At 44.6% G+C, this 22,531-nt stretch overlaps 1 protein-coding gene and 1 long non-coding RNA gene across 2 annotated transcripts; both read right to left on the reverse strand.

Moving 5' to 3' along the window:
* Positions 1–2,528: 2,528 nt before the first annotated feature.
* LOC137766072 (uncharacterized) lies at positions 2,529–7,609 on the reverse strand. The gene is made up of 2 exons (XR_011074268.1): positions 7,556–7,609; positions 2,529–6,563 (listed from the first exon to the last, which is right to left on the reverse strand). It is a non-coding gene; the product is annotated as an uncharacterized lncRNA (long non-coding RNA).
* Positions 7,610–10,228: 2,619 nt separating this feature from the next.
* PSMG1 (proteasome assembly chaperone 1) lies at positions 10,229–22,409 on the reverse strand. The gene is made up of 7 exons (XM_068547097.1): positions 22,239–22,409; positions 20,855–20,961; positions 19,445–19,596; positions 17,055–17,117; positions 14,264–14,462; positions 13,244–13,380; positions 10,229–10,437 (listed from the first exon to the last, which is right to left on the reverse strand). Exons 1-7 carry the CDS (start codon positions 22,373–22,375, stop codon positions 10,363–10,365), a joined length of 870 nt encoding a protein of 289 aa, XP_068403198.1. The 5' UTR covers positions 22,376–22,409; the 3' UTR covers positions 10,229–10,362.
* Between the last annotated feature and the right edge of the window lie 122 nt (positions 22,410–22,531).

The following is a 22,531-nucleotide window of genomic DNA, read 5'->3' on the forward strand; positions in this document are numbered from 1 at the left end:
TATTATGCTTAGTGAAATAAGTCAGACAGAGAAAGATAAATACTGTATGTTATCATTTATATGTGGAATCTAAAAAATAAAGCAAACAAATGAATATAACAAAATAGAAACAGACTCACAGATGTAGAGAACAAACTAGTGGTTACCAGTGGGGAGAGGGAAGCGGGAGGCAAGAGAGGGGCAGTGGAGTAGGAGGTACAAACTACTATGTATCAAATAAATAAGCTACAAGGGTATATGGTACAGCACAGGGAATATAGCCAGTATTTTATAATAACTTTAAATGCAGTATAATCTATAAAAATTTTGAATCACTATGTTGTGCACCTGAAACTAATATTGTAAATCAACTATACTTCAATTAAAAATTAAAAGAAAAAACACATAAAATAAATAAGCCATGAGGATGTTATACACAGCATAAGGAATACGGTGAATAATACTGTAATAATTTTGTGTGGGGACAGAAGGTTACTAGACTTATCGTGATCATTTCACAGTGTATGCAAATGTCAAATCACTATGTAGTACACCTGAAACTAACAAAATATTGTATATTAACTATATTTCAATAAAAACCCTAGTTCTTTTTATTCCACACCTTGTGATCTCTAATGCACACAGACTTTTCCCCACACTTAAAGATGTGTAAATTAAAATACATTTTAATTTACAATATATTTATTGAAAATGTCTGTGTATAAGTGGACCCATGCAGTACACACACATGTATGTGACCTTCTTCCTTTTCAAAGCTGCCCTGCGCTTACAAGGTGTGTTCTGATATTTCTATTCTCACTCTTGCACTTTCACAGACATCTCTGCTCCCGCCCATGAGTTCTCCAAAATGCTCCCAGAGCATCCTGCCCTCACCCTCCAAGGTCTCCCCTCGCAGTGAGGTCCACACAGACAGCTCCGTTTCTAGGTAGACAGTCGTACATGCCGTAGGGCTCTGCAAACATCCAGGAGCAGAACAGACGGCTTTCAGCTGAGCAGCTGGGGGCGGCTTTTGGAAAAGGCAGCATGTAGTTGAGTTTTGAAGAAAGGGGGCGATAAGGTGAGAAAGATAAGGTAGATCTAGACCGTTCAGGAGCCTGAAAGGGGACCAGATATTTGGAGGGTATCTGATAAAGGGCTCCCACAGAAAAAAGAACCTTCATACACCGTTGGTGGGAATGTAAACCGGTGCAGCCACTATGGAGAACAGTATGGAGGTTCCTTTAAAAACTAAAAATAGGGCTACCATATGATCCTGCAATCCCACTCCTGGGCTTTTATCTGGAGAAAACTCTCATTTGAAAAGATACATACACCCCAATGTTCATTGCAGCACTATTTACAATAGCCAGGACATGGAAGCAACCTAAATGTCCATCAAAAGAAGAATGGATAATGAAGACGTGGTACATACATACAACGGAATATTACTCAGCCATAAAAAGGAATGAATTTGTGTCATTTGCAGAGACGTGGATGGACCTAGAGACTGTCATACAGAGTGAAGTCAGAAAGAGGAAAAACAAGTATCGTATATTAATGCATATATGATGTAGAATCTAGAAAAACGGTATAGATGATCTCATTTGCAAAGCAGAAACAGAGGCACAGACGTGAAGAACAAACATTGGATACCAAGGGGGAAAGGGGCAGGGGTGGGATGAATTGGGAGACTGGGGTTGACATGTACACACTATTGATACTATGTATAGAGTAGATAACTCTACTCAGTGCTCTGCGGTGACTTAAATGGGAAGGAAATCCAAAAAAGAGGGGATACGTGGATACGTAGAGCTGAGTCGCTTTGTTGTACGGCAGAAACTAACACAACATTGTAAAGCAACTATACTCCAATAAAAATTAATTTAAAGAATAAAATAAAAGCCAACTTCAAAAAAAAAAGAAAAACTGGGCTCCCACGTCCATGCAGATGTGGGCAGGGGAGGGGGAAATGGAGGCGCCCAGACTGAGAAGGAGACCAGCGGGGTGATACGATGAACCTCCTGCTTACCTGAGACCCGATTCTCTCCGACGAGGCTCGTCTAAGACGAGGCGATTGGATATTCAGGAGGCGCTGAACCTGGTCAGCTAGGTAGTCTGACTGCATCGTGCACCTCAACAGACTATTGCTCCAGAAGCGCCAGAGGGCAGAGGACAAGAGAGGGGGTGGGAGCGTCAAGGAACAGCGAGACTGAAAGAAGGCTGGAGAGTTCTAAAACAGGGCAGAGGTAACCACGTTTGCTGATGGAAGGATAGCATCCCAGGGAGAGAAATAGAAACAAGATTTAGTCAAAAATCTAACCAGATCGTGAGTCCAAAAGCAGAAAGCCTTTTGTGATTATAAATAACATTTCACATTTTTTAAATAAAAAAGACTGCATCTGTTTAAAGTCCAACCATTTCTGTGAACTTGCAGCCATAACTGCAGGGCTTTTTATCCTTTGCTCGGGATGCCTTTAAAGTTCACTGCAAATGTGAGGATTCAGATGTAAATTGCCCTGCTTCCTTTGAAATAAATATGCTTTGAGCTATTTTGGTATCAGTCATGTTTAATATCGGTTTCACAATGTATAGATGTGAATCTAGGAACAATCTCACATTTTAATATTAAGAGACGGAACAGATGGCTGAGTTATTAATATGTGTTTAAATCCAGCGCTCCAGCCGCTGGAGAACGCGCGCGGGGTTTCTGAGTAATCACCGGCCGTGCTCAGCAGTCTGGCAGCCACATGGCAACCCAAAAAGCGGGTTGTTTTGTTATAAACATCAAAGGCCCAGGCTTGACCCGGTGGAGACACGCACCACCCAGGGCATTCACTGGAGCCAGACCACCACGGGGAACTCGGAGCCCAGGGGTCAGAGGCCGAGGCCTTGCCTGCACCTCGAGGACACGGCCGCCGGGGTACCTGCTCCTCCTGGGGCCTGTCAACGTTGGAGGCATCCTGGGAGCAGAGAGAGAAACCCCACCTCCCCATGGGCGAGCCCAGAAGCCAGCCTGGCCGGCCAGGCCTGAAGGCAGGCTTGGTCTTGGCAGGCCGGCTGGCACTCAGCATTGGCCGTCAGGTCTACGGCCAGGCCTAGCGGGTGACGCTGTCTGGATTCAGACTCGAGGTGGTGGGTAGGCAAGCCCTGGGACGGCCACCCTGGCACTTCGGCCGCTCCTGGCTGGGCCCCAACGGTCTCGTCGCAGGAGCTGACGTGCCCACCAGACGGACTTCCAAATACCCTTTTGCCGTCGAGAGCCCAGTTCTGCTGCCAGGTCTCTGATTGGCGGTGTATCTTACCCTTCACTAAACACCTGCAGACATCCTCAGCCTGGCAGTGTCTGAGCCACAGCCTACACGGCCTCTCATTCCCTTTCCACTAGGACCTGAGACTTGGACCCTTGCTCTGTCTGCCCAGCCAACTGCCCATGGTTTTCAAACTGTTGCAGCAGGAAACGGGCTCCTACAGAGATTGCTGTGTTCAGACCAGGGAGGAACATCAGGAGAGCCAGGCCCGGAGCTCCGAGCACGTGGCCCGCAGGCACCTGTGATGGGAACCCTCAGGTAGAGCTTGGAGAGGCCACCACTGGGCAGCCTTGCCCCGTGTCACCCTGGACTGGCCAAAGGCCGCCACCCGGCGTCCAATGCCCCAGCTGTGCCTGAGCCGGAGCTGCCGAGGCTAGGAGCCTAGTTCTTCTGGACTGTTTCCCCCCAGCAAGGTGGAGCCCAGGCTCCGGTGTGGAGGCAGGGCTTCCGGTCTGCTGGGTGGTTCCAGCCGTGAGGCCCCGGGACCTCGTCTCCCCAGCCCCGGGCAGGGCAGGTTGGCAGGACTGAATCCACTCCTTACCAGGGCCCGAGGCTGTTCTACTCAACTCATTTGTATTGTCAACTAGGCTCTTCCTAGGCCTGTTTCAAGAGTGATATGGTATCAGGGAAGGGATAACTTAGGAGGTTGGGATAAACATATACACACTACTATATACAAAATAGATAACCAACAAGGACCTACTATATAGAACAGGGAACTATACTCAATATCTTGTAATAACCTATAATGGAAAGGATCTAAAAAAGAAGATATATATATAGATAGGAATCACTTTGCTGTACACCTGAAACTAACACAACATTGTAAATCAACTATCAATATATTCCAAAAAATTTTTTTAAAAAAAGAAACAAGGGACTTCCCTGGCAGTCCAATGGTTAAGACTCCGTGCTTCCATTGCAGGGGGTGCAGGTTCGATCCCCGGTCAGGGAACACGCCACGCGGTGTGGGAAAAAATAAAAAAGAGAGAGAGTCACACACACATACAAAACAACAACAGCAACAAAAAGAATGATATGAAATGGCAAACATAACCCTGCCTAGGCAACGTCACATACAGGGTGAGGATTTAACAAGCATGAGTCCCCTCTCCTCTGGTTAATCGCAGTAGCTTCTTTTTAGGAGGGAATTCTGGTGGAAGGGGAGTAGACGCATCTCCAAATGGCACCGAGGATGGAGAAAGGAGAGGGGGGTTTAGTTCATTCCGTTCGTTTTTCTAAATAAGCAAGTCTGATGTTCCTGGCTGGAAGTTATTATTTCCCACAAGGAACAACACTGACCTGGCTTTGTTGGAAACCGTCCCCTCCCACCCCCTCTCTTGGCTCTGCCGGAGGAAAAGCCAGGACGGCCCAGATAAACCTGCAGGGAACTCAGGATCGCCTTTGCGAGACATGTTAACAGTCATCAACATGATTTGACTTTCATCTCCCCTTCTTTGCTTTTCTGAGGCACTAATGAAGAGTGACATTGCCGTGGGGTTTCACAAATTATAAAATATAATTTGCAGATTATGCCGAGACAGGGCTCCTACTTGTGGTCGTAATGGAGTTTATTTAAGCAGCGTCAGGCAGTCCTTTGTTAAACAGGTCATGAGATGGGGAGCTGGGGACAGTGTTCATATTGCAAAATGGTTGTGGCGGCCGTATTTAATGGGAGGGGGTGGACCAGACTGGATTACCAGCACCGAGACATTCTAAAGTTGGATGATTAGCTCAGGAGCTGCACAGATGTGGGCGGCATGCCATGCAAACTGAGTTCCTCCTGTTATTGGAGGCTCTCGACCAAGCCGAATATGAGTTGTTCTTGAACCCTGATTTATCTGGAAAGTCCCAAAGGGGAATCCAAGCTGCATCAATCAGCCCGCTTCCCTGAGAACCCAGAATTCCAGGCCACTCTGGAGGTGGTCAGCTCCCCTTCTTTTTCTCTTTTCATCTTTCTCACACCTCCCCCTTCTCTCTGCCCTCTCCTCTGCACAAATGAAGATCACGAAACTTTACAACTCAGAAATGAGTCTCCATTGCATTGAAAAGAGAGAAATCAGAAGTAATCGTTTGTGTATGTTCTACTGTTTACTTTTCTCCAGAAACCACCACCATTCACATTCGTGATCCACAAATCCTAAACCTCAGAACAATTATTGATCTGTTACCCTTTATTAACCTCTGTGCAAAGTAAGGACTACGTAACTCATTCAACCAACCACCACACTGAGAAATCCAACCTCATTTTCCTTGATGTGTCTTCAGCAGGAAGCCCAGGTAACAGTCCTTCCTGCTTCAAGCACCTTCTTCACAGGCTTCCAGGAAACCATGGTCTCCCAGCTCCATCCTCCTTTACCTGAGGCCCTTCTCGGTCTCCTGGGATCTCCCTGACTACTGACACTGCAGGGCCCTGGGGCTCAAACCTCAGTCCCCTGTACACATTGCCTGGTGATCTCACCCAGCCCCAAGGCACTAAATGGTCCCTTTGCCGATGACTCCCATCTTTAGCCGCCAGCTGGGACCTGTCTCCCAAACCCCAGGCGGTGTCCAACTCAACATCTCCATCTGAACATCCAGCTGACACCTCGAACTTATACCCAGAACCACACTGGGCTTCTCTCCTTAACCTGCAAACACCCCCGCCTTGGCTGATGTAATTCCACTCTACTAGGTGCTCAGAACACAGACCTGGGGTTCACCCTGGCTCCTCCATCCACCCAAGCTGTTAGCAAATCCTATTGGTCAGATTGCTCAGTGGGGCGGTGTGGATATGAGGAGTGAATATTATTGGGAGAGAAGTCTCACATATCTGCACTTGTTAAGAGCAGAGATGCTATCTTTTCAAGGCTGTTTGTAGAGCAGATGGTCTTGGAAGATAGAGACGGTGTCTCCTGGAGCAAAGGGCAAGTCTGCTTAATGTCCAGTGAAATGTTTCCTACAGAGAAAAGACAGGTTTGCTTGCTGTCCATCATAAAAGATCTGGACTCCCTAAGCCTGAGGGTCCTCAGTGGTGATGCAGACCCACTCACAGTATCCACCTGGATGGTTCTGCATCATCCTTGTAGGACTTGAGGGGGGCAGGTGAAACTGACACAAACAAGAAGCACAGGCTTCATGCTATGCTGTAATACTGTCCTTTGTTTCCATCCCAGAGTCTCAAGTCTATACCAGGATCCAGGACATTGTGGCACGCTTACCTGTAAGTTTGCACGTCAGCAAAATCCCTGACCCTTCACAGTTCTTGACAGTGTGACGTTTGGAGCATGGAGCGAACTATGATTATATGCATAGAGGGAATTCGTGGTTAGGACTCCACGCTTCCACTGCAGGGGACATGGGTTCGATCCCTGGTCAGGGAACTAAGATCCCGCAAACTGTGCAGTGCGGCCAAAAAAAAAGATACATAGAAAGCCCACAATGTTTTAAGGGTGTTGTATTTCAGGCACTCATCTTTCTATGAATCAGGAAGCTACAGAGCTGCTAACAAAGGTCATTTCTTTGAGAGTAGACAAGGCATGAGATGAAAAAGGACACCTTAGATAAAGGCTGAGAATGAGACTGAAGAGGCTCTGCCAGAGGACAAAAACTGGGCCTCGTCAAGGAACACTCCCCACTCCCAGAGGAGGGGAGCTGGCCACTATTTGCCCAGCGCAATTTCAGAGTTGGTACAGACCAATGCCTACGGTCTATGTCCTAGTCTCTGCCGTTTCAAATGGAAGCACTTCCTGCAGATGGCCTGTCCCTGTCTCACCGCTGTGCGCTGGGTGTGTAGAGAACAGACAACTTGTCTTTTTAGTTTGTTGGTTTCTGTAGAAGATGCGTCTAGACCTGATCTAGGTTACAAGATTCTAGACTTCAAGCCGGATACTGGATGAGACACTGGGTGCCCTAGGGCTGGGATGCACATATTTTGCACGTGCAAGGGGCACGCATAACTGTGGTCAGAGGGCAGACCCGGCACAATTAACGGCCCCAACTTCTCACGCCCCCCCGCCCCCACCCCATCCACACCTTCTGGTGGTGCCCCCCTCCCCCATACTGTCTCTGGATGTGACCATGGGGATTACAGCAAACTTGATACAGAAACTTGAAAAAGCACTTGCTAGTTTCTGTTCCCTCTCTTGCTGCTCTGTAATCACCATGAGAAATGCCCAGACAGCCCTGACCCAGGCTTGTCTGCTGGGGGAACAGGAGTGACACATGGAAGGAAGCCAAACCACACCAGCTGAGGCCATCCCAGAGCAGCCAGGACCCAGTCAACTCACATCAGACAACTGACCGCAGATGCAGGAGCCAAGACCAGCTGACCAGGGTCACTCATCCAACCTGCAGACTCGAGAAATGGATAGTGGCTGCATTTAGTCTCCAAGTTCAAGTGTAAGTATTAGGCAGTAATAGCTAGTGGACAAGTTATCATTTTGTTCTTATCTGCCTGGCACTTTGGCCTTTAGGTTCAGTACATCTAGCTTTTTATGTCTTTGTTCTTACCACTGATGGGGCTCTTTTAATTTACAGACTCCAAGTCTTTCTTCACTTCGGAAAACATCTCTGTTCTTTGTCATTCATTACTGTCTTGATCTGATCCCTTCACCAGGACACTACCTACATGTTGGAGGCAAGCTATCTTGTGCCACCTCGTGTTACCTTTCCATTTCTGTCCTTCGGCAACTAAGGACACCACCTCAGCTTAGTCTCCAACATAACGGCTCTGTATGATATACTGTAATTTAAATGTAACAGTATATACACTTCAGATTACATACTGCACTCGTTCTGCCCTTTACTTCTATACGATACCGATTTTAATTCTAAAGTTAAAATTTTGTCTCTTTCAAAGTCTTCTATGCAGTTCTTAAATTCTCCTTTCAGCTAGCTTCATCTCATATATTCTCATTCTTTCAGAAAAATCCAAAGTCTCTGAATTTTAAAAAATAGCCATTTTCTATAGTTTTCAATAGAATGCTCTTCTGTATTTCTAAGGCAGTTTCCTATCCTTCACGTCACCATTTCTCTTCGTGGGGCCCACGTATGTTGTTTCGGCTACTCCCCTTTGATTGGGAACCCTACCCAAGCCCGACGTTTGCCCGGAAAAAGCGACCTCCCAAGTCCGCGAGCTCTGAGTCCTCCCCCGACACCTCCCGCGCCCCCCGCTCAGGGCTGTGGACCCGCACACCCTACACCAAGTCTCTGGTATCTCGCTTTTCACTACGGCCCCCTCTGCTGCACTGATGACCCATCTCCCGCAGGCGCCACCTGCTGCTTCTTGCAGAGGCTTATTCCTGGATAGCTGACGCCGCCTGATTCTTTCTTTGCCAAAATTAATGAGAAACAACCATCCCAGGGTATCTGTTTCTATGGTTTTCCTAGGATCACTCCTGATGAAACTTTTCCAACTACTCCACTCCTGGCCACTCTACATCGCCAAGAATTGTGGTTCTCAGATTGGTGGGAGGAGTGCTGAGAAGGAAATGGCCTCTTCCTGGCTGCACCACGAGGTCTGCGTCTTCGGGATGTGTGTACACAAGTGTGTGTGTGTGTGTGTGTGTGTGTGTGTGGAAATACCACTCTACTGTTCATCAAAAGCATTTTTATATTTTTATTCTTACAACCACCCAACAATGTAAGCAGACAGAATCCTCCTCATCAGGCAGATGAAAACCTGAGACTCGAGGGAAGTAACACTGACTGCACATTTACATTAATTCATTAAACTTTGATTTCTAGTTTTGTTTTGTTTTGTTTTAATTTGGTCGTGCCAGTTCTTAGTTGCGGCACGCATGTGGGATCTAGTTGCCTGACCAGGGATCGAACCCAGGCTCCCTGCATTGGGAGCACGGAGTCCTAACCACTGCGCCACCAGGGAAGTCCCTGATTTCTAGTTTTACCTGCAGTTTACAGATGAGGAAACTGGGCATCTGCCCTGCTTGAAGGCATCTGCCTGAGGTCACCAGCCTGTAAGGGTTGCCCTGAGATCTGAACATAGGTTCATTCCAGGATGGACCTTCCTTACGTTCCACACTAACCCTCAGGGCAGGGAAAAACTCCAGCTCCAGCTGGGGCCAGAACCCAGTGTTACCTCAGGGTTCTACAAACCCAGTGCTGAATGGATACACATATTCTTGCACGAAGGAAAATATTTCAGTTTCTATCACCCGGGCACATTCACGTGTGCTGCGCATAAGCCTCACAGCACTTGACTACGAGAGAAACTGAGCTTACTTGGGGAGCCAACAGAGTCTCCCCTGCCCACCTCCAACCAGTAGCAACAAATACACTGAATCTAGAAGACAGAAATGGGTAAGCTGTCTAAATCTATAACATATCAATGACTCAATAACGAAATAGGAGGAAAGGAAGAAGACATAAGCAGCACTTCCCCACTCCACCATCTTAAAATTTATCTTCACTGATGCAGGTTTCAGTTTAGTTTGTGGGTCTGTGAAGCAGTGTGGCTCCTTGGAGCTCACGATCTAGTCACATTCTAGTGTAATACTCTACCGCAGTAGAGCTGGGGACATCGACACATTAACCTTGCAAAAGAACCCAGAAAGTCTGCGTAAAGAGGCTACTGTGAGATATTACTGAAAGTGAGGAAACACAAATTTTTTGGTTTAACTTTGAGTAAATATATAACTTTGATTTTTATTCACAAAACAAAACAAAAAAAAAAACTGAAGAACTCATAAAGTAGAACCTTTCCAAATAATAAAAATCACCAATAGATCATCAACTTTCAGGTTTCATACAGAATTTTTGCACCAAAGTATATATTTTTCCATATTATAAAACCTGTCGTTATCTGTAGCTTTTTAACAATTTAACTCTATTACCTTAAAATATTCAAATAAAACAATACTCCCACCTAGTGGATAAAGAAAAACGTCTGGCTTATTTCAGGTGTGAACAGTACCACCATAAAAAAGGAACAAAAACTACAATGAATTTAAAATAAGTTTATTCTGTTAACATCCTGAAAATACTCCCCTGAAAAAAAAGTAACCTACAAAACAGTGCACGCGGCTCCCCTTAAAGGAATGGATGGGTAATATACTCTACAAAACAATCTTTGGAATCATGTGTAAATGTTACTCTGAATCTCATTTGTTGTCATCAATTTCTTCAGTATCTCTGTGCTCTGGGGAATATTCTGGAAGGAGAGAAAAAAGGCGTTCATATAGTGAGGTTGAGCATTCAGTCAGGAGCAAGGCACACTCTCGAGGCAGAAGCAGGGAAGGGCACCAAACGTGACAGGTCCTGCCCCTCACCTCCTCGCTCGGCAGACGGGACATCGACCGTGTCCCCCCGCCCCCCGCCCAAAGCTCTGCTGGGACCTCAGGCCTCCCGGGAGCCTAAAGCCCTCAGACGGACGGGACACTCTGCTCGGCCCACCTCTCCCACCTGAGCTCACGCCCGTCTGCACCCCAATACCACGCTCCCCACCGTTCTCCTCACACGCATCCTGAACTTGCCCACTTCATGCCCATGCCGCCTCCCTCTGCACGCTCCTCCCCCAGGACTCACCCATCCGTCCAGTCCAGCTGGAGGGCCACCCTCCCCCTGGGGCCTCTCCTCGGGCCAGCCTCGCCCCCACCCCCCGCCCTGGCTGGCACCTGGCACAGTGACCGCCAGCGCCACCTCCAGGCTGTGGACCGCCCAGCACCGTGGGGTCCACGCGGCAGGCGTGCAAGAGAATTCCATGTTGTTGACCAAATACCACTTTGAGGACAGAAGCGATGACCTAAGCCAGGATGACTGTATCTGGTCACTAAGAAAACAGCACCCTTCAAAGAGCCACTTCAAAAAAGTTAATTAAACTTCCTCTCCAAAGAATATTTTTAGTCACTGGAAGTTGACTTACAGCCCACATGGCAGATGATCTGCAAGTCTGAGAATGAGTGCAGATGCTCCTGGAGCGCCTGTGCCCGGAGCACCGACTGCACCACGGGCAGAACCCGCCCGGCCCTCCTGCTCAAGCCTCCAGCTCCTCTCTACCGTGCTCACCGCGGGGCTAACTGGCCGCACGGCAATTCTGCTACAAAAGACGAAACAACGGCCGACAGTCTGGGCCTCTCTGTTGACACAGGACTCTCTAAGTCACTTAAGTCTCGGCCCTCATGATGGTGTGCAGGGTGACGAGCAGACCTGGCGTCTTAAAACAGGGGATTGTGACAATCATGCACATCGACTTTACAGAAAATCCGGTGACAAAACTTAGGGGACGTGTGAAATAGGAGAGGATAAAGCCAGACCGTGTACTACACTAGAAAACGGTAACACACCAGTTCACAAATCCTTCGGTGATCTGAAGGTGCAGAGCGGAGTCCACATTTCCCATCCTACTTAGAACGTCCACCAGTGGACATGTGACAACAGGCCAAGAACAAACAGTGCAGAAAGTGTTTCACGAGGCAATAAGGGGGCTCAGGTCACACACATGCATCCCAGGCTTGGAAACTGATACCTCTCTTAATGAAGGAAGAAATTTTGGTGAAAAAGAAAAAGTGCAATGCTGAAAGAAGAGACAAATCAACAAGCCTATATATATATACACGTATGTGTGTGTGTGTGTGTGCGCGCGCGCACGGATATGTATACGTATATATACATACACACACGTATGCTCACATATATGTACAACTTGGAAGACAAGAGCTTAGGTACAACCCACAGAATCTGTTATTTGCACAGTAGTGCCATAAATTTACATACGTTTTAAATGTATTCAAATATTTTGTATTTTGCAATAAAATCTTTCTAAATCTGTTACTCATTTCTCATGTTTCACTATGTCCTTTTTAATGTCCCTCTTTTATTTTTCGTTATTTTATCTTTTGTGGCAAACTGCCTTTCAGACAATTAGTTGTGTGATGAAAATTTCTGCAGTGAACATGCTTGCGGCCACGATGTCTGTGGCAAAGATGCTCCAGTGGAAGTGCCCAGAAGAGACACAACGGCCATGGCCCCTGCTCTCAACGAAGTGGGAAGAGCCAGTCGGTTAACTACAGATGCAAGCAGCACTATTAGTTACTATATCCTCGGAAGGAGATGCTAAATACAAAATAACTCAATTTGTCTGAAAGATTATCCATGACTCTAGCTCTTCTGAAAGATATACTTGAATTATACTAAGTTACAGTTTCACTCTTACTAATTCCACAAATGGTTGAGGGCCTTCCACACATCATATTCAGGATGATCTGGGGACACCAAAAGGGAAAACGTTCCCACGGAGTTGACAACCTAACTAATTTATGAGAGCTATGAAATGAGATGACGCCAACAGAACTTACAAGAAAAGCTGCCCTAATACTAATGGCCATTCTAGAATAAAACAAGGCTTCCAACTTGGAACAATGTTGTTATAATCTCTTCCCTTTAAGGAAGAAGTTCTTAAACCAGGAGTCCACGGACTTTCAGCTAATCTCTTAGGGAGAGGACTGGAGTTCCTAAACTACCTGCAATTACTGGCAAAACTTTTCTATACATGTTCCCATATGTATTTTTCTGGGAAAGGAGCCCACAGATATATCCAGACTGAGAACAGGGAACAGATTTATCTCATCTAGTCCCAAGCAAAATTAAGTGAATAAACATGACGATAATGTGATCCATACTGTGCTCAAAAATGCCTTCTCAAATATTACACCTTCCAAATTAATTAGTTACAGAAACTTCTTGAACACTGAAAACATCTTTCCACACAAACATCTGGGATTTAAAGCACTGATGTATCCTGACAAAACATGAACAAAATATTCTCCAAGTTACAGAAGTATATCTTGAAGAATATGTGACAATCAAATTCAAACTGCCAGACCAGCAGTTTTCTCTTTATGTGGAGAAAAAAGGATCTCTACGTGCTGCTTAGGTTTCACACTGATACCATACATTTATGTTTGTTACTAAGTTCATTACAGTAACTCAGCTATTAAGTCAATGAGATAAAACCTTACCTTAACCAAACTTTTCAAGCTTCTGGAAGAAAGTACAGGCTTAAAAGCTTCAACTGTGATTAGGTCTAATTTCATCACATCAGTATAACATAAGTACAGAATTGCAGAGATTTTCCATACTTGACAATAACTCAGAACTATGAATATACAAGAAAAAAAAATCACTTAAGTTTTCTGTTATATGATTTTAAAATTAAATACCTCTAACTCATAAAGGCTGCTTTTAAAAATAGTCATCTCTGTTGCCTCTTTTAATCAAAGCATTTACTGACATTTTGAACCAATTATAATGCACGTTTTCTTTCAAAGCCAATTTATTTTCCTAAGTTATCTCTTGCTTTTACAAATATGTTTATTTAGCATTTTCTGAACATACTACTGAGACACATCTGGGTCAGCTAAGAGACAAGATTAAAATTTTGCTGACTACACTAAAGTAAATAATAAATATACAATGCATAATGTAAAATATTTAGCCATTTATTCTAGTAAACTTAACATTTAAAGTTAAAAACCTTTTATTTATTAACAAATAACACTGAATTATATATTATAACATATTAGCCACTAAAAAGTGACAATCATAATCTGATATGATGTTAGGGTATAATTAGTAACAGGAATAAAAAATAAACTATTGAAGCAACTACCAAAATTCAATATCTGAAGCTTCTATTCTGACAATTACAACATACTTTACCAACTTCTCATACACCAACAATTTACATCTAACACTGGCTTGCATGATGAGTTATCAAAGACCAAAAAGAAATGGCAACTCTGAAGCTAACAGTTAAGAACTCTGAGCTGCTCTCATACAACTGTGTGTCTGGAAAGTTTCAACACTCAAACCAAACAGAATATACCAGCAACTAGAGCAACTACTGAGGACAAACAGCAATACAATGGTATCAATCATCATTAACAAACTACCTCAAAAAGATCCCTACTAGTCCAACTAATAACTATGAATAAAGCAATAACAAGATAAAATGTGAATGCTATGCACTGTAATACCACCTGCCGCAGGAAGGTCATGTACGATATTTGGTTGTTCTAGCAGTGAACAGCAAGGAGGCTCTCTGAAATTCTGTGTTTTTAGGGCTTTCAGGAAAGGAGTATGAAGACTGCTGGTAGATTCTGAAGTTTTATAGTCAGTAACATGTCGACATGTAAGAATAGTTACTTGCATATTCTTCCTTGGACAAGAGCCAAAAACCTAGCACAAAATTGATTTCAAATTAAAAAATATATATATAATTTTGTGACAGAATAGAAACATCCCTCTAGTTGTTTATCTACACCATTCATATATATATATATATATATACACACACATATATACACACACACACACCTTGCAGGGGTGGAACTGTCCATGGAAAAACAAAACCCATGCTCTGCTGCGCCCTCACCTGGGTCTTATCTTAATTCTGTCACTTTCTAGTTGGGTAACCTTCTCCAAGTTACTTTCCTCACCCGTGAACTAAGGACTACTTACCTGAGGGAGGTGTGATCTGGATTAAATGAAGTCAGGAACAAAGGAGGCAGAGCAGCTGTTATAACACCCAGGGATGCCATGGCAGGTAAGGCAGTCACTCAACTATGAGCACCTGTTCATTTACGCCCTCTCCCGCCCGCCACAGATGCCTGCAAATTATTCTTTTCGGTTTGTTCCAGTTCGTTCTGTTTCTAAGATCACTACTTGCAATCAGTGTGGAGAACAGTGTTACACTGAATAGAAGTGAATGGGAGTGACACCCATTCCTTACTGGATAAAGTGACGTGATCAAGATCTCTTCTAACACAGGTATCTCTAAGAACGCTCCACTTAGACTAGTGTTGTATCAGCAACAGGAAGTGATCCTTTCACTAATATAATAGGTTCAAGAACACTGTATTAAGGATGTTTCTAAGAACATCACTTGCAAGTTGCACTCATAACAGTGTTTTATCAGTGCAATTGATTCTTCAATTCACTTTTAAATTTATTTCAATTGTAGACTACGTTTCAATCGCTCAAGACCTCAATGTCCACCTAAGTTGGTATTTCATGGATTTCCAGGGACCCTTCCAGCTTTTAAAATCTTTGGTGATGTAAGGAAAAAAAAAAACAGCTATCTTTTAAGGAAAAAAAGAGTAGATTTTAGGTCATTGCACCTTGTTTGAAAATATTTTATGAAGAGAACAAAATGGCTATTTCAAATAGCAAGGGAACTGAAGATTTTATATTATGTGCCATAAGTGATTTATAAGGCTACTTTAATTACAGTGTAGCTTTATAAATAAACACAAAACTTAACACCACATGCATTTGTCAGCAGATATGTCCCATTTAAGGGCTATAACATTACTCACAAGGCCTGATTTATCATCCTCACTAAAATACTTATCATCTGAAGCCAGAATACTTGACAACTGTTGGACTGTGTGTGATTATCAGGATTATGCGGCTGACATGAACCAAACAGTAGAGGGACCCAAAGAGTATCCCCGGGGGAAAAAATACTGATTAAAAAATTCTGTTTTGGAAATGCATAATTCTACATTTCTTCAAGTCTGAGAGAGAAAAGCTGTTCCATAGAACAAAAATAATAAAACGCCCTACATAAATTAACAATACAAATTAATATGGCAGTTTCCTACCCTTCTGAGATCTGTTGAAAGCTATGGACCCTCTCTCTAGAAAATACACATAGGTACACAGCATAAAATCACATATACAACCATAAGATTCACAGATCTTATTAGAAAATTCCTCATTTAATAAAATGCATTGAATAACTTTTAATAAATGTTTCTAAGTATGCCAATCTGGTTTAAAGCAGGTGTACACCAAATTTTTTATTTCTAATGAACTTAACTGTAATACCTGCATAAAAATATGCCTAAGATTTAAGTTGCAATGTTGAAAAGACGTATATAAAAGGGCTATTTCATTTAAAAATAACCTGCAACTACCAACTGGACTTCCCTGGTGGCACAGTGGTTAAGAATCCGCCTTCCAATGCAGGAGGCATGGGTTCGAGCCCTGGTCCGGGAAGATCCCACCTGCCGCGGAGCAACTAAGCCCGTGTGCCACAACTACTGAGCCTGCGCTCTAGAGCCCACGAGCCACAACTACCGAAGCCCGTGCACCTAGAGCCCGTGCTCCGCAACAGGAGGAGCCACTGCAATGAGAAGCCCACGCACCGCAACGAAGAGTAGCCCCCGCTCGCCGCAACTAGAGAAAGTGCGCACAACAACGAAGACCCAACGCAGCCAAAAATAAGTAAATAAATAATTAAAATAATAACCTGCAACTACCAAAATTAATGATTATTCTCTAAAATTTCTAGCTGAGTTAAGTTCTTCACTGAAAAATTTGTTTTAGTGGACACATACCACGTGCTCAATTTTCCCACAAGATGAAGCCTCAATTGATCCATTCTAATGCTACGAAAAATGGATGAAACCCTGGTGTGAGTGTCAGCTGAGCGCCAACCCCAGGAACCCAGTTTCCCACTCCCGTCCCTGCACTTCCGGCAGCGTCGTCAGCACGGCCCGTTTTCACCGTGGCTGCAACCCTGCTCTGTTTCACGGGGGTAACTTGTTCCAACTATGTCTTATGTCTCTATGACCACCGATCTTTAGCACATCGCTGATCACATTTGCCAAATGAGTTCTTTTATTCTTTATATTCTATAACAAACTCCTACTATATTTCTAAGGGAAAAAGCAAATACTTACCCCGCTTCAACATCTGACTACATAGGTTTAAGTGTAAAGATACTGAACCTTGATAAAGTAGCAACCCCAGAATCTCTCTTACCTTTTCCAGCCACTGATACTGCTGATCTTCAGCAACGTAGCAACTACATTGACAGAGCACAACCTGAAAATCAAATCCCGAGTTTTCTGTCAGGTCAAATAAATGTTACACACACCCCACACTGTCATCATATACATATCATGTGAATCCCAACATAACCTCTGGATAACACTTGTTTTGCTTAATCTGCTACTGCCTTACTTATTTTTCTTTAAAATTTAAAAGTTAAGAATCAAGCCACTACTGGCAATTAGTATCAGAGAAAAGTGCACATTGACAGAGCAACTGTGAGGGCTGGCACAGGAGATTCTAAAGATACTATCAGTAAGTACTACCGGAGTCCTCTTTATAAAACAGAGACGACACCAGGCCTGCTGCCCTTCCGGGGGTGGGTGGTGCCACACACTGTGAAGATCAAACTCAAAAAGCGTTACAAAAACATTAAGTGCTATCAGCACAGCAGTCCAGCAGCATCTCAGCCCAGCAGTACCCCAGGACACTGCTGATGCCTGGAAGGCGAAATTATTCTAGAAACCATGTCCAGACCATGTGCTTGAAGTGAAAACATGCAATGCACAATGCTGTAAAAGGATGACATTCCTGATTATTAATGCTTGTGGAATGACAGCATCCATAAAAGTCAACTTTGTCTTCTATTGAAATATTGCCAAAAACACTAACACTTAATGACACAAGTGGGAAAAAATGAAACACAAGGACTTCCCTGGTGATCCGGCGGTTAAGACTCCGCACCTCCACTTCGGGGGCACGGGTTCGATCCCTGGTTGGGCAGAACTAAGATCTCACATGCAGTGTGGTGTGGCCAAAAAAAAAAAAGAAGAAGCACAAGAGGGGAAAAGGGGGCCCAGGGATAGGGGGAAGAAAAAGACTAGATATGTAATTAGCTACACACAAAGATTCTGGATAGTCAAGAGACACCCAACAAATCAATGGTGTAACTAAATGCAGTACCAGAAATTTCTACCGCTTGACCTCCATGATGTATCCTAGAGTGAAAACTTTCCACTAAGGATCAGATAAAGAACATGCTTTGGGACTTCCCTGGCGGTCCAGTGGTTAAGACTTCGCCTTCCAATGCAGAGAGTACAGGTTCGATCCCTGGTCAGGGAGCTAAGATCCCACATGCCTCGGGACCAAAAAACCAAAACATAAACCAGAAGCAATACTGTAACAAATTCAATAAAGACTTTAAAAATGGTCCACATCAAAAACTCTTAAAAAAAAAAGCTTAATTTCCTTATTATTTCCTATAAATACTGGATGTTTACAAAAATCCTTATGTAAACTTTAATAACTTTGGATAACACATTACAAAAACAAACTGTAAGTATTACAAAATCAAATTTTATAGTTTTCAAGGCTAACATTACAGTATTATGGAATTACTGACTTCTTGCCTTGTTTGAATCCCTGCCCCTGGCCTCTGTTCAAGCGCTCAGCAGCTGTGGAACGGCACTCTGTCAGACAAGCAGGTGGCGAGACAGACATCATCTGCTTGGCCACCTCACCTGCCTGACTTGTCTCCCAAACCGCCAGGACACCGCTTTCTCTCAATGAACCCAAGGATAGGATTAGGACAAACGGCTCCAATGAAATCACTAGGCATCAGCTACAGAGTTATCTTTCATGACTTAAAAAATCAGGATGAATTAGGAATTCCCTGGCGGTCCAGTGGTTAAGACTCTGCACTTCCACTGCAGGGTGCATGGGTTTGATCCCTGGTCGGGGAAGTAAGATTCCGAAAGCCGAGGGGAGCAGCCAAAAGAAAAAAAAAAAAAAAATCAGGATGAATTAGGCGAGGATGAAAGCTTGAGGTCAACAGAATTGTATTTAGAATGCACGAAGCATCCATTTGCTCAGTGTTAACTCAGTCCCTAGGCTGTGCTCAGCGTTGGCTGAACACCAGGCGGGTATACAGCGACAAAGGAGAACTCCCTGCTTCCACAGCGAGTACGCATTTTCCCATGTTTACATCTGCCAGCTTAAATCATTCTTTGAATGAGGGCAAAGTTTAAATATCTAATGTTTCTGGTTTGTTTCTAAAAAAGTTATTTCAGAATTTCCTCAGAAGTTTACCAACACACCACATTAACATTTATATAAACAAAAAAGTAACAACATTGTTGACCAAATATGCTTCAATAAAAAAAGTTTTTTTAATTAAAAAATTTTTTTAATTTGTTTTTAATTTTAAAAAATAAAAATAAAATAAAAAACAAGAACCAGACCAAAAAGTGGTTACTACCACTGCCTACAGGCATAATTCCTCAGCCCAAAAGGAGATATAAAGGAACATGGAATTCAAAGGAACACTACATAAATGATGCCTAAGGAACCCCACTTAAACATACAAGTCAGGCCCCACATACCGAGGGATTCGATTTTAGGTGATAAAACACACAAAAAGCCTCTGTGGGGGACAGGTGTGTAGTGTCCACTGTCCTACACCATTCATTCCAGAGTTTAGCACAACCAACTTCTTCCCAGACTCCTGAATTCATGATGAATGACGATAAAAATGCTGTGAAAAACAATTCGCATAAGTTAGCGTTTGCTTCTGCAAGTTGCATTTTCTATTCAATAAAAAAGATATTCAAGTTACTTGAGAATCTTAGAGCTGAAAGTGCCATTGAGACCATCAACCTTATGCACACCATCATCTTGCAGAAAAACACACTGAGGCCTCAAGAAGCTAAAGGCCACACCCTGAGTACAGGTGGTACTGGAGCCAGGAATCGAGAAGACAGGTTTGCTCACAGACTTCACCAGACTCACACTGTAACACACTTGTGGAAAATTTCAGGCCAGGAGAACTTCATGTGAATGAGTCAGCAGTTGTTTACCATGTACTGCTCTACAAGCACTAGGGGTACCTTACAGGGCAAGGAATCTTCACTGGGGTTCCCCAAGGCTCTCCTCCAAGCCTGTGAACCCCCTAAAACGATACAGGTTTGTGTACTTGTGTGTGTGCGCGTTGTTCTAGCTGCACTCTGCACCGTTCTGGCTTTAACCTGTCAAATGAATTCATATATGTGAAGATCTCAGAAACCAAGTACTGAAAAATGTAGCAATTATTATTGTCATTTTTAGAGTGCTCCATATGTTTTTAAAGAAGTTGGTTAACTCAAAAACATACAAGGACCACTGTGACAAGGGGGCCGTGTTGCACATGCCACCGCTGCCCTCCCAGTCTGGCCACGACAGGCCCAGAAGCCTAAGAAAACCTGTATACTAGAAACAGTGTTTCCTTGACTCCGTAAGTTCCCGAAGCCAAGAATATTTCCTCTAAATCTCATTTTTCAAGCTTATCAAAAAGACAGTGCCGCATGAGCAGGGATAGAATTCACTCAGATACAAAGTTACTCTGCTACCACTTTTTCTAAAAAAGTAACAGACATTTGAAATCTTTTATGGTGGAAATAAATAACTTCAGCTTTCGCTCTTTCAACAAAATGTGTAGTCTAGGGCTTCCCTGGTGGCGCAGTGGTTGAGAGTCTGCCTGCCAATGCAAGGGACACGGGTTCGAGCCCTGGTCTGGGAAGATCCCACATGCCATGGAGCGACTGGGCCCGTGAGCCACAGTTGCTGAGCCTGCGCGTCTGGAGCCTGTGCTCCGCAACAGGAGAGGCCGCGATGAAGAGTGGCCCCCGCTTGCCACGACTGGAGAGGGCCCTCGCACAGAGACGAAGATCCAACACAGCCATAAATAAATAAACAAATAAATAAATAAAATTTTGAAAAAAAAAAAAAAATGTGTAGTCTAATGCACTTCCACTTACCTACTGCATTATTTCCTATAGCAATTATAAACTTGGAGCAAGGATATTTTTCTAGCAGAGAAACTTCCAAAGTTGTTTTTGTTTGTCTTCGAAGGAGCCGCACCTCCCTAACACAAGAAACGAAAGACGAAACGAAAGCAATTGAAATGTAATCAGTACTATACTATGACAAAAAGGCTACTATAAGTAGGATTTTGTATTAAATGCAAACTTTAATTTTATAAAGAACATAATTATAGTCCTAAGCAAACAATGGATTCAGGCAACGATAACTAACAGGTAAAACCCTTTGCTGCAAAGCTCCTGGAGAACCGTACAAGAGGGATCAGGCTGTCCAGCGGACCCACTGATCAATCCATCTTAGCAACCCTAAAAGTGGGGCAACTGGCCACAGTGCGCGGTAAGAAACTGCAAATACCACCTCCGAGGCATCCGTGCCAGCAAAATACTGACCAAGCCTCTCAGAAGGAGCTCCCTTTACAGGAAATGCAGGTGACGGACACACATCTGCATACATGACACCAAGAGGAAGCAATCAGGCAAATCCAGAGCACGGGACATCCTGCAGGACAATCAGTCTCTAAGCCAGGGGCACTGGCTCCAAACGAAAGGAAGCTCAAAAGAGGAAACATCTAAATGTAAGGTGTGGGCCTGGCCAGGATTCTGATTTCCAGAAGCCCACTGTAAAATGTCACGTCTGAGACAACTGCATAAATCTGACCATGGACTGGCTATTACACAGTCTGCAAAAAGTATTATTGTTACTGGGGATGACAGCATACGTAAGACAATGCCTATATCGTTGAGACGCATTCGGAAAACTGTAGCGGTGAAAGGCCACGGTGACTGGGACCCACCTAGGGGGTGGAGGGAGATAAAATAAATGTGGCAAAATCTTCATAACTGTTGAACTTACGTGACTGGATGGGCTTAAAGTGTCATTTTACTATTTTCTCCAGTGTCTGTGTGTTTGGAAATAATCCATTTTTTAAAAAGACATATCCATCTGCTACTGACACGTAATGATAACTGAGGTGTCCGGCGGAGAAGAAAGTTCTAAAAGACCTGTCTTATGTCCATGAACCAGACACGACAAACCTGGGGCGGGAAGACAGCCCTGCAGCGCTGGAAGACCTAACAAGGCCGCAGGAAACCACCTGCATCAAAGCTAAAGGAAGCCTTTAAAGACGCGAGGATCCGACGGCTCCACGGAGCCTGCAGCAGGCCCCGCGAGCCGCCTCCACCCGGCACCCCCGGAGCTGTCTGGACCCCCTGTGCCCCCCGAGGACCGCTGCCGACCGCGGAGCAGCCGCGACCCCTGGGCCTGCGCGTCTGCTCCTGCGCCCGCCGGGCCGGGTCCGCGACGGCGCGCCCAAGACCTCACCTCTTCCGCGCCAGTTGCTGCCGGACCTCCCCGTCTTCGGGCGTCTCCCTCCTCCCCTCCTCTTCCTCCTCCTCCTCGTCCTCCGTCCCGGCTCGGCACGGCGCCCTCACCACCTCCCCGAAGAACGTTGCCGCCATAGCCGCCCTCACACCCTCCCGGCCGAACTGCGGCTCCACAGCACGACGCATGCGCCCCGCGCAAGCGCCCCTGAGCACCGCCACACACCGCCCCACCCCCCGGCCACCACCCCCGCGCATGCGCCCCGGTCCTTGCGGCGGCGCAAGCCCGGAGCG

Source organism: Eschrichtius robustus, chromosome 6 (assembly GCF_028021215.1).
Source record: "Eschrichtius robustus isolate mEscRob2 chromosome 6, mEscRob2.pri, whole genome shotgun sequence".
NCBI lineage: Eukaryota > Metazoa > Chordata > Mammalia > Artiodactyla > Eschrichtiidae > Eschrichtius > Eschrichtius robustus.